A 15,637-nucleotide genomic window follows, 5' to 3' on the forward strand; every position below is an offset into this window, starting at 1 on the left:
ACAATGTCAGAAAAGATGAGGGAGCGCAGGAAGAAAGCCATCCCGACACCACTTCTCAGCGCCTTTCACTATCTGCCCGACAGGCCATCATGATCGGGGATGACATCGTGGGCGACGTGGGCGGTGCCCAGAGGTACGGGATGAGAGCCCTGCAGGTGCGGACCGGGAAGTTCAGGTAAGCGCCCGTGGGAGCCTGCCTCCCATAGCCTGCCTGCCTCATGGATTCTAGGGTTTCACTTTTCATCTCCAAAATAAAGGGTGTTTCTCCTTCCAGATGGAAGAGCAGATTGTGGGCACCCAGTGACTTTTTGGTAACTGCACCCTGGACAGGCCTGGGTGCCTGTTAGTAGCAGAGAGTGGCAGGGAAAGCAGCTTTTGATACGGGGTCTGAGTTTCAGACCTGGGGTTGGAGAAGGGTGCCGTGCAGAGACCATGCACTAAAGGCTCTGGCCGGTTGCCGAGCCCACTGCCTGCAGAGCCTGGGCCTCGTGCCCTTGGCCCCATGGCAGACGGGTCACTCTGCTCGGAGGTTACAGCTGCTGTGCGCGACTCCTCTGGTCACTGCCTGTCCTTTTCCTCCATGTGTCTGGCTCTCTCACCTAAAGATGACAGGTGTGTGGCCAGGGATGAGTCAGGGACACTTGGGAGCTGAGCCTCCATCTCCAGAGTGTCTTCTCTGCTGGGAAGTCAGCCTGGCGTCGCTTGGGTCGCCGTCAGGCGCCTGTCGGGGTCCGGGCACTTGCTATGTGTGGAGGTGCCCTGCGGTGTCCGAGTGTGGCTCTCTCGCCCGTCTCAGACGTCAGAGTGTCGTTCTGCCTGACTCTAGGTGGTTTTGACTGTGGCCATTCAGAGGAAGTACTGTTTTGTGGATGCTGCAGAGACTTACTTAAAACGTGGTTGCCTTGGGTATTTGGATGTGGGGTGGGGGTGGGGGGGATGGACCTCATCAGCCATGAGCAATCTGCTTAGACCGGGTCAGAGGAGTCGATTCGAGGGCCTGACCCTCACTCTGAGGCCTGTCTCCTGTGTGAGAGACCCAGGCGGCCTTTGGGTTTGGGACAGGTGGGGGAACACCAGGCGAGTGAGCAAGTCTTAGCGTCCCTGGGGGTCTGGGGCCAAGAAGTCCCTTCCAGCCTCTTCCTGGCCCTCCCAGGGTGTCAGAGGCCCCCCTTGAAGCCCCCAGCATGCCTTGAAACTTGGACCTCCTTTCTCCCCCACATCCTCAAATGAGGGTTTCCAGGATTTCCTGGGTCTCCTTGGCTATGTCCAGCTTATGTCTGACTCAAAGCCTTGCCAACATTCTCTCCCCTGCGGTCCTCTGTCCCCCTCCCTCCAAGTTGCTGAGCAGGAGGACTTGGCGCCCTGATGCTCTGCTGGACGGTGCTGCCGAGTCCCTCATGCCACCTGTCAGGAGCCGGTCCGGCCCAGGGAGCCCCTGTGAGCACAGGCACAGGAGTGGGGCCTCCTTGCTAAGAACACGGTGCTGAGGCTCAGAGCGCGGTGAAGAGTGAGAACCATGTCTTTTTTGTGTGTATGTACTGGGCTATTTCTGATTTCTTAGGAAGAAAAACTTGTCTTCTGGGATTAAATGTAGCCACGGTTGGGGTCTTTCTGGCCAGCCCAAGCCCTGCCCCTGTAACCGAGAAGGTCTTGCCTTTGCCCCAGGCCCCACGTGTACCCCTAGGGCGCTCAGTCCCTGAGGAAGGTCCACATGTGTGGTCAGGAAGCCCACCAGTGGGCAGGTGGGCATGCGGGCGGCTCTGTCCCACCGTGCACCACTGGGGTCGGCACTTTTCTGAGGCCCCTGTCGCCCCATCTCCTGGAGAGAGAAACCAATCAACAGCTGGCCTAATTGACGACATACGGATATTCTGGTAACATTTGGATATTTTACAAAACCAGGATAGTAGTCCACCTGCCTCCTTCTCGAGCCACGTTTTCTGCCATCTCTGCTCTCCAGCGCCTCACTGTCTAATGCAGTGGCCACAAGCCACAGGTGCTGGGGAGCCCTGGAGATGAAGCTGGGTTAAAAATGGGCATACATGAGAATTCAAGGACTCGGTGGGAGAAGAACATGAAAGGGTCCATTCATAATATTTCATACCGATCACGTGTTGTAGTCCTGATGCCTTATGTTAATTTCACTTGTTTGTTCTCATTCTTGGCAACATGGCTACTAGAGCGTCCTGGCTCGCCTCACTGCTCACACCCATCCGGGTGCCTTTCTGGTGGACAGCGGGGCCCCTGCACGGCTGCCTTCTCCCTGCAGATGGCACTCTTGGTGCATGAGGCCTGTGTGGCACTTGCTTGAAGCTCACGGCAGGCCCTGTAGCTGGCTTGGGGCCAGTGAGCAGCCTTGGCACTTTGGTACCCTGGAGACTGGGCCAGCATTCCAACCGTCCAACCCCCCACCCCCTGGGGCAGCACCCAACTTCCCCCTCTAGGGTGGCCCTGCCTGCCCCCTGGAGCTCTCCACCCCTCTGGCCACCTCTGCGAGCCGGCCACACTAGGTCTGAAGGTCGTCGTGACCCATGTCTGCACCAGACAGGAGCTGGGCGGGGACAGTGAGGTGTCCTTACTGTGCGCTGGGCCTCTCCTCTGAGTGGCCCGAGTGGGTGCACTGTGTCCCCTGCTGGTGGCCCTGGCCCAGCCCTGACTGCACTGGGGGATCGAGGCGGGTGGAGCATGGCCTTGTCCCAGGGCACAGGTGGCAGAGAGCCCTGCAGTGAGGAGCCTGGTGCTCACGCTGGGCCACGTGGCTTCTCCACTGGCTGGAGGCCGAGGCTGCATGGGGAGGCTGAACAAGTGTGAATCTTGATGGGGGTCCGGCCTCTCTCTGGAACTGGAGTGGGTGGCGCTGGTGGCCTCTGGACAGCCCCACTGCAGGTGCCCCTCAGGCCAGCGTCTCCTGGCTGTGCACACACTCACACACACGTGCGTGTACGAGGTTGTGGGTCTGACCACGGCACTGCTGGGGGCATGGGACTTGGACTTGCCCACGGCTGGGAGGTCTCCCTGTGACCTTCCGTGTCTTCGTCCTCCTCTCTCCTTCCTGCTTGTATCGCAAAATGGCCCAAAGAGAAAAGGGTGAAGTGTCAGAGTGGGGCGAGGTCACGGGGGCCTGAGCTTCGGAAGGAGGGCTTCATAGGGCCTGCCCCTACTGTTACCGGCAGGAAGGCTCAGGGCCTGCAGAAAAGCGGGCCAGGCCCCCTCCGCCAACCCCAGTGTCTGGAGCCAGCGAAGCTCCCAGGGCAGACAGCGTGCAAACACAACCCGCCCAGCAGGGCAGCAGAGTCATGGCTGAAACCACACAAAGCTTGCTGATCATACCTGCTCTGCCTGGAAGTCCAGCCCAGCCAGGGTGTGGTCCTCACCCGGCCGGCAGGTAAGGCCTTTTGGGCGTTCTCCCTGTTTGCCCCTTCCTGGCATGTGTGACGCACCAGGGCTGCCGGCAGAACCTTCCAGCCTGAAGCCAGAAGCCACTGCTCCTGCAGCTCCGTAAGGTCCCGTCCCAACTCTCCCGGGGCCCTGAGCCCCTTGATGACAGGTCCTCATGGTGCCAGTGAGTCCTGGAGATCAGGGTGCAGGCTCCCCCGCCGCCAGAGGCCTTCCCAGTTGAGTTGGTTACAGCCTTGCCCCAGGCCACCTGGCGAGGTTTGGCAGAGGCTGGGCTGGAGCCTGGTTGCTCCGCCCCCAGGTGGGTGCTTCTGCCTCTGTTTTCTTCCTGGGAACACCTAGGCCTTGCGGTCAGATTCCAGGAGCTGCAGGAGTCATGGTCCCAGCCGCGCTTCAGGGCGCAGGCAGGGCTCGGTGGCTGTGATGGGGGGCTGGGCTGGGAGAGCTGCCGCCCCCACCCCCTGGCACCACGGCCCCCTTCTTCTCTCCTAAGGACAGGCCTCATCTTCTGTGGGAGCTGGGCCCTGTGCACCCTTATTTTGACAAATTCAGGCCAGAGACGTCCTTCCTAGCAGCGAGATGCTGTCTCCCCAGTGGAGGAGGAGGCGCTCAGGACATCTCGCTGACCCTTCACACCTCCTGATAGCCCCCCGCCCGACCCCTCCTCCTGGGGACACGCCAGGAACAGAGCGAGGACCCCTGGACGGCTGCCCCTTGCACCTGCACAGCAGGCGTCTCACGGCAGGGCCCACGCTGGTCGTGCTGTGTCAGTAACTCAGCCGCGTGGAGCCTGCTCTGGGTGTCTTTTTGTTATTTACTCACGGCTGGATAACGTTTTATGAGCTCAGAACGTTCTTGACAAGCAGTTTGCCCTTTTGGACTTGGGAGGGGCCCTCGACTGGGGCTGGCGCTCCGTCCACACCGAAGCTGGGCTGGGGCTAGGGTCCCCATGGTCACTGTTCTCTCAGCCGGGGGTGAGGGGGGCAGGCAGATTCCAGCCACTTTGCACAAGGCTGGAGGATGTGGGGTGCAGAGAATCTGGTGGTGGAACCAGAGGCTGGCGTGGAACCGGCCAGGTCCGACTTGGCCCTGACACAGTGGCTGCCCGAGCCTGTCCCTTGACCCTGTCTCCCATCACTTTGCAGCCACCGACTTCAAAGCTTCCTTAGGAGGCTCTGGTTCCTCTTTGGAATGAGATGGAGTTTTCTTCTAGGGCCAGGTGGTATTTGAAGGAAGTGAGTGAACCCGGGCATTGGCTTTCCAGCAGTCACAGTTGTCACCATGAGACTCTTGGAGGCCAGGGTTGTGGGTGGTGGCCTGGCCGGCAGACCCAGGGATCGGGAGCAACCCTGGTTGCTCCAACCCTGGTCCCATTGTGGAGCACATGTGCTCCAGGCGGGACCCTCTGCCTCGTGGAGTGAGTGCTCCTGAACCTCAGGCCTTTGGTAGATGCTCCCGGCCGGGGAGGGGCCTCCATGTAGCTTCAGGCGGGGCTGCAGGCTGAGCACAGAGACTGGAGATGGCCAGCTACTGCCCGGCCGCAGCCCGGCCCGCCCAGCTGCGGAGAACCAGTTAATGCCGGGCTCGGGGGCCTCAGCCCTGGGTCCCGCGGGCTCCATCCTGGCTGCCAGCTGGGGGAGGGTCTGGAAACAGCCCCACCGAGGGACATCAGTGGACCAGCGGTCAGCCCAGCAGGCAGCCTCAGGCTGGGTCGGTCTGGAGCGTGCGGAGCTCCTGGCCACAGCAATGGGTATGTGATCCGAGCTAGGCCTAGGATTTCGAGAACCCCTAGGAAAGTCGCCAGTGAAATAGAAGCTGAGAAGTACCAGTAGCCATCTGTGTCATTCCAGGGGAAAGCCTGTCTAAGGGTGAAGCTGACAAGCAGGCAAGGGGAGCCTGGAGACAGAGAGAGAGGGAAAGGAAGAGAGAGTCCCCATTGTTGGAGCACCTGGATCTAGCTCTGCCTGAAGCTGGTCCCACCTCTGGCCTTTGAAGTCGAGCGGGCCAGTGAATTAGCGTTTTGGTTAGCGATGCCCCAGGAGCAGTGTGGTACCACGGGTTGGTCCAGAAAGCCGTCTCCCCCGGGCGGGTCGACCATGATGTGTGCCCACTGGGGAACCCGCCCCAGGGTGCTGCTGCTTACGCAGGTGGACGGCGTGGTGTGCTCCAACAGCGCAGTGGGAGTCTCTTCCTTTCTCTCTGTCTGCAGGCTCGCCTTTTCTGCTTGTGTGGTGTGCAAGCCCCGGTCTCCATGCTGCCCGCCACCTTTTTAAAATAGTCCTTGCAATGTTAGCATTTAGATAAATTCTTTTATTGTAATCTGTATTTCTTTCCATTTCTGCCTTCCATTTTATTTCCAAAATTTTAAAAAACAGAATCCAGAGCATCTTCAATATAGTATCTATAATATTCCATCATAACCCACAGTATTCAAAAACTACCAGACCCACAAAAAACCTCCCCAGAAAAGTATGGTCCCTATGCTAAAAATGTGTTAGACTTTCCCACGCTACCTTGCTGAGTGGCAAATAGAGACCTCGACAGTGGGCTTCAGCTCACAGCCCTGCTGGCTCGCTCTCTCTGCTCTGGAAAGCGCTGGAAGGATCCTCGTTTAACCTCAGAGAAGGCTGCCCTGAAGGTTTATCAGAGCGGTCCCAGAATAGAACGGGCAGCCTGGAGAGGGGTGAGTGCTTGTCCCTGGAGACAAGCTGGGGCAGCTGCAGATGGCACCGCTGGGGCCAGAGCCACACACGCGCCCTGAGTCTGCGGCCCTGAAACGGGCACCTGTGGGTCTCTGTCCTTCCGGTTCCACTCCCCCACCACCATCCCTGGGATGACAGCGTTACTGCCTCCTACTTGGAGATGTAGAAACTGCCTCCCAGGCAGGTGAGGGGCCCTGGGATTCGGTTATCCCAGCTGGGCCTGTCATTCACGCCTGATCCACCAACCAGCCTGTGACTTCTTCCTCTCGGTCGTGGGCTGTTAGCATCAGAGCTGGAGCCCAGGGGTTAAAGCCATAGATGCAGGTATGTAGGCGCCTGAGCAGCAGAGGTGGGAAAGAAAGGCATCTCCTTGTTAGAGAGGGTTTGGTTGTATCTTTGCATCCTTGTGTGTGTGCATGCTAAGTTGATTCAGTCACATCCGACTCTGTGACCCCATGGACAAGCCTGCCAGGCTTCTCTGTCCACGGGATTCTCCAGGCAAGAATACTGGAGTGGGTTGCCATGCCCTCCTCCAGGGGATCTTCCTTCCCAACCCAGGGATCGAATCCGAGTCTCTCATGTCTCCTGCATTGGCAGGTGGGTCCTCTACCACTAGCCCAACCTAGGGAGCCCTTTGCATCCTTGGGTGTCTCCTAAGGGCTTCCCCGATAGCTCAGTTGGTAAAGAATCCGTGTGTCTTCTAAATATGTTATAGCGGAAGTGCAGCATTCTTATCAGAACAGCAGTTGCTGTTTAAAGTGCGTCTGTGCCACCCTCCCATAGGCCTGTGAGTGGGGCTCTTCAGAAGAAAGACCACCTCAAGGCAACTTGGTTAAAGACAGAGCAGCCCAAGTGCCGTGATGCTCCTGAGCCGGCGCGCGGCTCTGCCCTGAGCCCCAGGGCCCAGCCAGGCTCCCTGCTCACACACAGGACCCTGGGTCGCTGGACACAGGCCTCCTCGCAAGGCAGATTCCCTTCCTGGCCTGGGAGCGGGCGCTCCGGCTCCTCTGCTTCCGTGTCCGGTGCCAGGACATGGCCCACGGGTTGGTGGGGACGCTGTGCACCCTCTGAGTTCCTTCATCCAGCAACGGGCAGGGTGGAGACCCTGGTCCCCGTGACCAAAATCAGTGCCTTCTCTGGGCCACCACACACGCGCAGCCATCTGTGACCTCCCTGCAGCAGCCCCCACCCCCCAAGGTCCCATACCCTGGCTCACACACACACACACACACACACACACTCTCTCACACACACTCACACACACACACACGGATTTGAACCTGAAGGGTGGCCGCCCAAGGGTGGGCTTCCGGACCCTGGCACACACACATACACACACTCACACATACACACTTACACACACACACACACACACACACACACGGATTTGAACCTGAAGGGTGGCCGCCCAAGGGTGGGCTCCCAGCCACCCCAGCACGGAGTGGGTGCCCAGGACTGTTGAGTCTGTACTTGCAGACTATAGACCCCAGGCTGGGGGCGGCGGGTGAGTGTATGCCAGGCAGAGCCTGAGTCAGCCCTCCCTGGACTGAGGGGGTCAGAAGGCGGGGTCAAGGCTCCCCTTGCTGAAGGAAGGCCCAGGTGCCTCCCCCTCCCCCGCCCACCGCCTTGATGTGTGCAGTCCAAGCCCACCTGCCCCTTGGCATCTGGGACGAAGTCTCTGACCCAGGGCAGGGAGGGGCCTGGTAGAGAAGACCCGAGAGGGTGGGCAGGGGCAGCCTCCGAGCTGTGCTGTGCCCTAGGAGGGTCCCGGGGGAGCGTGCAGGGGGCCCAGATGCTCCGCCCCTGGGTCCCTCCTCCTGTGCCCGCTCCTGCCCTCACCTCCACCCCTGGCTTTACTGCCCACCCCCGGCCCTCCAGTCTTACAGGGTCAGCACTCATTTCTCTTCTTCCACACGCTGCTTTCAGCAGGGGCCAGCAGTGGGCACCTTGCTGCCAGCGAGCGGGGGCTTTGAGGGCAGGGTGTGCACCTGCACGCTCACACGCGTGCACACTCAGGCCCTGCAGCCCACCCACCCTCCACCCCGGGCCCTCACCCCTCCTCTGCCAGCCCTCGTGGAGAGCCCCGAGGTGCTGGGCCCGGCTGTGGAGAGACCCCCTGGCAGTGGGATCCCAGGCCTCTCCCGCCAGCCTCTCCCATGCCCTTCTCTTCCTCCGGCTCCCCTGCATCTGCCCAGGGGAGGGGGCCTGAGAACCCAGGGTTCCTGGCTAAGGTTCCTGGTTCTAGGTCTCCCCTGTGAGCTCACAGGGAGACCAAGGCTCCACGGAGAAGGCGCCCTTCCATCCATCACCACGCCCGTCCTCTGCTGGCCGGAATCTTGCTGTCGTTAAGGCCTTGTCTGATGATGGCTTCCCGGGGTCCTCCCACCTGTAAGGGCCTTAAGGGGCTCCCTCAGCTCTGTATGGGCCTCTGAGTGGCAGAGGGGCCATCTCAAGGTCAAGGGGATCCCGTGGCAAGCTGGGGTCCATGTGGGCTCCCACTCCAGGCCGTTTCTCTTATACCCGAAATACCCCTCACCTCGGGGGGATTGCCTGGAGTTCCCATGGCCTGATAATTTCCAAACCTTTTTGGAGATTTCCAGAAAAGACAAATGCCACGGACCCTTCTCCCAGAGCCAGACCCTGCCCAGATCTTCCTGGTAATTCCATTGCTTCCTTTATTGAGAGGACACTCCAGCCCTGGGGGCAAGTCCTATCTCTGGACTCGCATCTGGGGCGCCAAGGCCTCGCCTGTCTTGACACTGACGGTCTTAAAGATCCCAGGACAGTCATCTCGTCTGATACTCCTTCGTGATACGGCCCAGGTTACGCACTTGGGGCCAGAGCATCACAGAAGCCATGCCGTGTGCATCTCAGAGCGTCATGTTAGGAAGCGTGCGGTGTTGGTTTGCCAACAACAGTGATGTTTTAACCTGTCTGATTAAGGTGGTGACTGCCATAAAGTTACGTAAAGTTATGGGTTTTCTTCCCTTTGTAATGAATAACTATTCGTGGGGAGACCCTTTGGGTAAGAATCCTGTTTCTCACCCTACTTTCCATCCACGAGTTGTTTTTTTTTTTGGCTGTGCTGGAACTTCATTGCCGCGAGGACTTTTCCTCTAGCTGCGGGGAGCGGGGGCTGCTCCCCAGTTGCAGTGCTCAGGTTGCGGAGCACAGGCTCTGGGTGCTCAGACTTCAGTAGTTGCGGCTCGTGGACTCAGAGTTGCGGCTCCCCGGCTCTAGAGCCCAGGCTTAGCAGTTGTGGCTCACGGGCTCAGTTGCTCCGTGGCATATGGAGGCTTCCCAGACCAGGGATCGAACCCGTGTCTCCTGCATTGGCAGGAGGATTCTTTCCCACTGAGCCACCAAGGAAGCCCCCGTCCACTAGTTTTAATGTCTGTTGTTTCTCCTTGAGCTAACTGTTTCTGTAATGGCCACCAAGTAATTCCATCATTCATTCTTAACATTTGTGATTGATGCTCTATTGTACGGAAGAATGTTCTTTTCTCCCCACTTATTTATTTTCATCCGTGTGGACTCACGGATTCCTGTGTAACCCACTAGGTGATAATCTATAAGCATCGTAATTCATTTGAATGCTCAAGTGGTCACCAGTGTGGCCAGTAACAGCGTCTTCAAGCCGGTTCTGTGTCCTTTTGACCCCCGTCTTCCCGCCCTTTCTGGCAGAAAAACGGCTTCAGGGTCACTGTGTTCTGTCTCTGCCTCAGTGCCAGAGCCAGCTGTGTCTCCCGGGAGCCCCAGTGCCCTGGAGTGGAAAGTGACTCTTAGAAGCAAAGCCCAGGACACTGGATGTTCGGTTGCCTCTGAGCATCCCTTCTCTCAGGCCCTCTCCTTGGGCAGAGGTGGGAGACACGCATGCGTGCGCGTGCGTAATTCACACGTCCAACCACGCGTGTCTCTGTTCTTGCCTGTGCCCATAGAAGACCACGGGTACACATCGACACCTCTGATCCCGCTCCAGCCCCACCGGGCCGTCCCAACCTGGTGCCTTTGCACATCTGTACCTTTGTCCCCGACAGGAAGAAGCCGGCATCTGTCATTCCTGTTTACTTGTCTGTCACCCTGTACCTGGCTGACCCCCGGCCCTGCTGGACTGTGTCCCTCTCACCGCCCCGCAGCGCTCTCCTTATGAGGGGCTCTGCCCCTCCCATGCCCCCTCCCACGCCAGGGCACCCAGCTGCCTTCCCACCAGAGAGGAAGACCCCAGACCTCCATCCATCTCCCTCCTCGTGCCCTTCTTGTTCCTTGAGCAATAGGACTGGGTTTTCGCCAATTTCATCATCCCCACGTGCCTCGCGCGCGGCAGACACCCTGGTCTGTGTAACTGGGCAACCAGGATCTTCCCCGTTGGACAGGCCTTTCAGCTTCCCAGACCATTTTTTTTTTTTTGTCATGGTTCTCACCCTAGCCCCGCGGGTGGGCAGGGGAAGTCGGGCGTTCTGGGGAAGATGCCGACCCGCCCAGGGTCGCCCGGCTGGAGAGAGGGCGTTCCAGGGCCGGTTGCCAGCCTGTCTGTCGAGGCTGTCCCCCTTGGCCCCCATGAAAGCCTAGTCACGCGGTGTTAGGGGTGTCACCTGGGCTGCTACTGCCGCCACTGTGGCAATCACGTGCTCTGAAGACGGAGAAGAATCCCAGGCTCAAATCCCGGCTCCGCCACCTCCCAGCTGAGCCTCAGTCTTCTCATCTTTAAAATGGAAGTTTGGGGGCAGTAGCGTCAGCGCCTTCAGCACAGGAGGAGCCGGCTGAGCCGACAAGCGCAGGGGGAAGTGGGTCTGTGATACACGGGTGCATGCAGCACAGAGCGCCCGAGGCTGCCGGCCTGACGCCCCACAGCCCGGGCGTTCCTGAGGGCGGGCTTGGCCAGACCCACGCCCCCGGGTAGAATCACAGGGGTCATCGACTGGGGTGTTCAGGTGCCACTTTGAAAATTCACCCCCGCATCCTCAGATTTCCAAGCGCTCTCCCACATCCTTAGATCCCCAAGCACTCTCCCAAATGGGCTCCCAGCCTCCCCTGCGTGTGGGGAACGGTCAACAGCTTGCACAAGTTTACGGACATGGACGGCAGAAGGGAAGAATACAACCATGTACCAGGTCTCTCGCCGTTTGTGACCTTGTGGCAGCCAGGCGGAGCAGGGCATACCACGGGGCCAGCCATCGTGAGCCGATAGATGCTTGATTAGGAAGCTTGACTTTTCTTTTAAACAGGGCGCAGGTGGCTATATCCAGGCTTACTACTCGGGGAGGAGGGGCAAGCTCCTACCCTACCCCACCCCATACCCAGATGCAGGGAGACACACCCCATCCTTGCCAGGCCATCTCCTACCACCCAGAGGGCACCCAGAGGGCAGCTCCGCTTTGTAGGCACCTTCACGCGCTCAGCACTGTGTGGGGAGACCAAGTGGCCTGGAGGGTCCCCAGCCCAGTGATGGGCATGGAGTGTGTGTCCTGGGGGCTTGGGGGCACCTGAGGAGGACTCCGTGAGATGCAGAGTGCCGGGGGAGGGGGCTGTGAGGGTGGTGCTCAGGATGTGGGCTCAGCAGGGACAGCATCCGCCCTACTGTGTCCTGTCTTGGGTCTCCCCAGACTGCCAACTCTGAGTGAGGGATGTGGGCATGGGGCTGAGGACATAGAGGCCTGGGCGGGGGGCCCGGAGGTGCTGGGCTTCTGGAGTCCCCTCAAGGCCCCAGAACGTGACCGAGTGGTGGGTGGTCCGCAGGAGGGAGCCTTGTAGTGTGGCTGCAGTATTTCGGGAGCAGATGCCCCTTGGGAGACTGGTAGTGCCCCTTTGCCCTGGTGCTGGGCGCTCGGGTGCTGGGCACGCAGGGGCTGGGTGCTCAGGGGCTAGATACTCAGGGGCTGGGTGCTCAGGTGCTGGGCATTCAGGGGCTGGATTTCTTCCTCCACCACAGCACCCGTGGGTTTTCTTTCATTTTTTAGAGTCTCCCAAATGTGAGGTTGTAGAGGCAACGAGCGGCAAGAGGGAGCAATGGTGGCTTGTCAGAAACCACAGCTGTGTGGGGAGGAAGCCAGAGCACAGCTCCCGGCCTGACCAGGTCTGGCCCGGGGCTCAGACAGGGACAGGCTGGCGGAAGGGTGTGAGTTTGGGGGCTTATGGCAGGGAATGACATCTCTGAGCCACCACCTGGCCCGCATGTGACCCTGCACAGGCTACTTTGCATCTCTGTGCTTCATTCCCGTCTGTGAAGACAGATACTGCTGCTGCTCTTGTAGGATGCCGTGAGGTCCAGGTGAGCCGGGCAGGTCCAGGTGAGGCCGTGATGAGCTTGTCCCCTCCCTCTCGGGCTCCTGACAGATCTCTCGTGGTTTCTGGCCTCGTCAGTAGCTTGGCTCTGGCTTACGCAGGGCCAGGAAGAGCTCAGTGATGCAACTGTGGAAAGTAGCCATCAGGACATGCACATACTTACACATAAATATTCATCGGAAGGACTGATGCTGAAGCTGAAACTCCAATCCTTTGACCAGCTGGTGCGAAGAACTGACTAATTTGAAAAGACCCTGATGCTGGGAAAAATTGAAGGTGGGAGGAGAAGGAGATGACAGAGGATGAGATGGTTGGATGGCATCACTGACTTGACGGACATGAATTTTAATAAACTCTGGAAGTTGGTGATGGACAGGGAGGCCTGGAGTGCTGCAGGCCATTGGGTCACAAAGAGTTGGACATGACTGAGTGATTGAACTGAACTGAACTGAACGACTTTCATGGGGTCTGGGTATTTTCTCAAGTGCCTTGCTCCCTGGAGCCCAGTGGTTAAGCACACAGGCCCTGGGACCTGATGCCCTCCGTGTGCTCAGCTGTGTGGCTGTGGGCTGGTTACCTAACCTCTCTGTGCCTCAGCTTCCTCACTGTGGATGTGTCTCCTTCTTACCGTTGTTGGGAAAATCCTAATTGTAACAGGGATAGACACGGGACCTTCACCTAAGGTCACAGAGCGGATGAGAGCCCCTCTTTGAACCCTGGAGTCGACTCCATAGCCAGTGCTCTGAATCGTCCCCCATGTGCCATGTTACCTTGTGAGTACGGTCCATTTCTTTCTGGACCATTCTAGACTAGTCCAGTGGAGTTTGTTGCCCTCCAGGGGTGCATGCTGTGAAGTCCGGCTGGGCAGGGGTGCCAGCACTTTGAGGAGCTGCTCCCAGCTGCCAAGGGAGCTGAGCCCAGGGGCTCAGGGTCTGTCCTCAGGCCAGGGCCCAAGCCCCAGTTCTGCTGTGGTCCTTCAGGGGACCAACTGGGGGGGGCTTCCAGACCCTGCTGTAATTCAGCCTGCGCATCTGTCTTGTCTGTGTTGGGGCTGCCTCAGATTCTGCTGGGCTGGGGTGGAAGTTCTGCTTTGAAAGCATTTAGGAGCTTGAGAGAAGGAAATGGCAACCCTCCAGTGTTCTTGCCTGGAGAATCCCAGGGACGGGGGAGCCTGGTGGGCTGCCGTCTGTGGGGTCACACAGAGTCGGACACAACTGAATAACTGAGCAGCAGCAGCAGCAGGAGCTGGAGAAGCAGATGAATGAGCTCAGACCTGTCCCTCACTCGTTGCTGACCATTCTGCTCCCCCAGGCCTCATGGATCTCACGGATGCTGCGGCTGGAGCCCGGCAGGCTCCTGGCAGTGTGTCTGTGTCATTCCTTGTCTCGTTCTGGCCAGCATCAGCCAGGACGGGGAAGATGGGGTTAGCCTTCTTTGGAACCCCCCAGTAAAGAGGAAACCTCAGTGTTTCCACGTGAAATGGTTTAACATAAACTCCAGTCCAGCCCCGCTGAGGCCGCCCCAGACGGATCTTGCCAGGGCAGGGTGGCAGCTCATGAGCACCTCCTAGCGTCCGAGCTCCTCTCTGCAGGCCTGAGTAGGTGGGCAGCACTCGGGCCGCTGGCCAATGGACCCGGCCTCCAGGTGACCAGCTGGTGCATCCCTGAGCCCGCATGGATGTCTGCCTGAGGTCCCGTGAGCCCACGGGGGAGGCTGAAGGAGGGGAGGGGAGAAGGGCAGGGAAACTTCTGGGTCACTTTGTTAGTGACCTTCAGAAAGCAGGAAGCAGGCCAGGGTCCCACTTGACTGGAGACCGTTGGGAACCTGAGTTATTTAAGAGCCAATCTGTGCGGCAGCTCTGAGCCCAGGAGAATCAGACCGGTCCGGCAAGGACTGGTTTAGGACAGTGGGCCTTGATGGGTCCTATTGGAAGCTGCTCCACCCTCCTCCACTGCCGGGAGCTGGATGGACTGAGCTGTGAGGGTCTGGGTGTGGACTGTGGCCCGGGCCCTCGCACAGCAAGCCTGTAAGGTAAATACAGCGTCTCCGGGTTCTGAGCAACAGAAACATTTAGTAACCTGGTGGGACCCAGGAGTCAAACCAAGTATGTCTGACTGCAGAGCCCTGACCACAGCCCCCACCCCGCTCACCTGGACTCAGCTTCCCCACCTGCTTTCTCCATCTCTGTGCTGCCAGGAGACGGGAACACAGTGCCCGGGGTGTCAAGGGCCCCCGGGAGATGTCAGGGTTTCAGGTGTCTGCCCGTGTGGCGGGGGTTTCTCATTGTTGTTCAGAAGTGGGGACGCAGGTGGGAGGCTCCGGGCGGCGTGAATCAGGCTGCCGGGAGTGGGTGGCAGGCGTGCCCAGCCTGCCGGAGCCCGTCAGGCAGTCGGGTGAGGTGGGGAGGCCAGGACCTGTTGACGACTGTTGGCACCGGTGTTTGGAGCCTGTTCTGCACCCCCCAACCCCGGCCCAGCCCCAGGCCTGAATCAGATGCCAGGAGCCCAGAGCTCCCTGAGCCCTTTCACTGGTCCATCCAAAGACGTACCTGAAGGCCGTTCCCATCAGAGATAACAGCTCACTTGCCACCCTGCCCCCATTTCAAAGATGAGGAAACTGAGGCCACAGAGCCAGGTGGCTGGCATGAGGGCCTGCCCCAAGGGCCAGGCTCCCCATCTCCTGCTCCCTTGGGCCCCCCATCTCTGTGCCCAGTGCTCTGGGCAGAGTGGAGGCCAAGGTGACCCAAGATGTTGGAGGTCTCAGCCAGGTGTGAGTAATGCAGGCTGCCGAGTTGCCTGGATAAGCGTGTGGGTTTGTCCCGCCACCAAGCAGTGATTCGGTGCGGACAGGTGTGGCCCAGGGGCCACGGTGGGAAAAGACCCTCCTAGGACTCGGGGTTCTGACTCTCCGGTCCTGACTGGACTCTCTTCCTGGCGCCCCTGTTCCGGTTGCCCCTTGCCCGGGTGACCCGCCAGAACCTCCCACCCTGGTGCCCAGGGCGGGGCCCACCGCACCCACCGGGTGTGGCTCTTTGCAGGGGCTCCCCACCAGCTGCATGGACCCCCGCCTGCCGTCTCTGCCCACCCTTAGTGTTCTTGGTGAGGAAGGGAGAGGCCCGCCGCCCCGAGGCTCTGGTCCGCGCGCACCCAGCCCCTTCGGGAGAGCGGGCCGCTGCTCCGGCCGAAGGGAAGGTGTGGACAGGCCTCCTTCCCCCGAGATGGAGGCCGCCCACGTTCGCTCTGGACCGGGCAGGTGAC

At 59.6% G+C, this 15,637-nt stretch overlaps 1 protein-coding gene across 5 annotated transcripts in view; it reads left to right on the forward strand.

Annotated features, from left to right (window-relative positions):
* LHPP (phospholysine phosphohistidine inorganic pyrophosphate phosphatase) overlaps positions 1-15,637 on the forward strand; it is a 127,896-nt gene that overhangs the window by 45,123 nt on the left and 67,136 nt on the right. For 4 of the 5 annotated variants that reach the window (XR_011564324.1, XM_070781054.1, XM_070781057.1 and 1 more), the window contains exon 6: positions 84-175. Coding sequence is in view for 4 of the 5 variants with exons in the window: in XM_070781054.1 (XP_070637155.1) it covers positions 84-175 (92 nt within the window). In the remaining variant the exon portion in view is untranslated. Of the gene's footprint in view, positions 1-83; positions 177-15,637 lie in introns of all 5 variants that reach the window. The other variant, XM_070781056.1, reaches the window with a different exon arrangement.

This window comes from Bos indicus, chromosome 26, assembly GCF_029378745.1.
Source record: "Bos indicus isolate NIAB-ARS_2022 breed Sahiwal x Tharparkar chromosome 26, NIAB-ARS_B.indTharparkar_mat_pri_1.0, whole genome shotgun sequence".
NCBI classification, from domain to species: Eukaryota; Metazoa; Chordata; class Mammalia; order Artiodactyla; family Bovidae; genus Bos; species Bos indicus.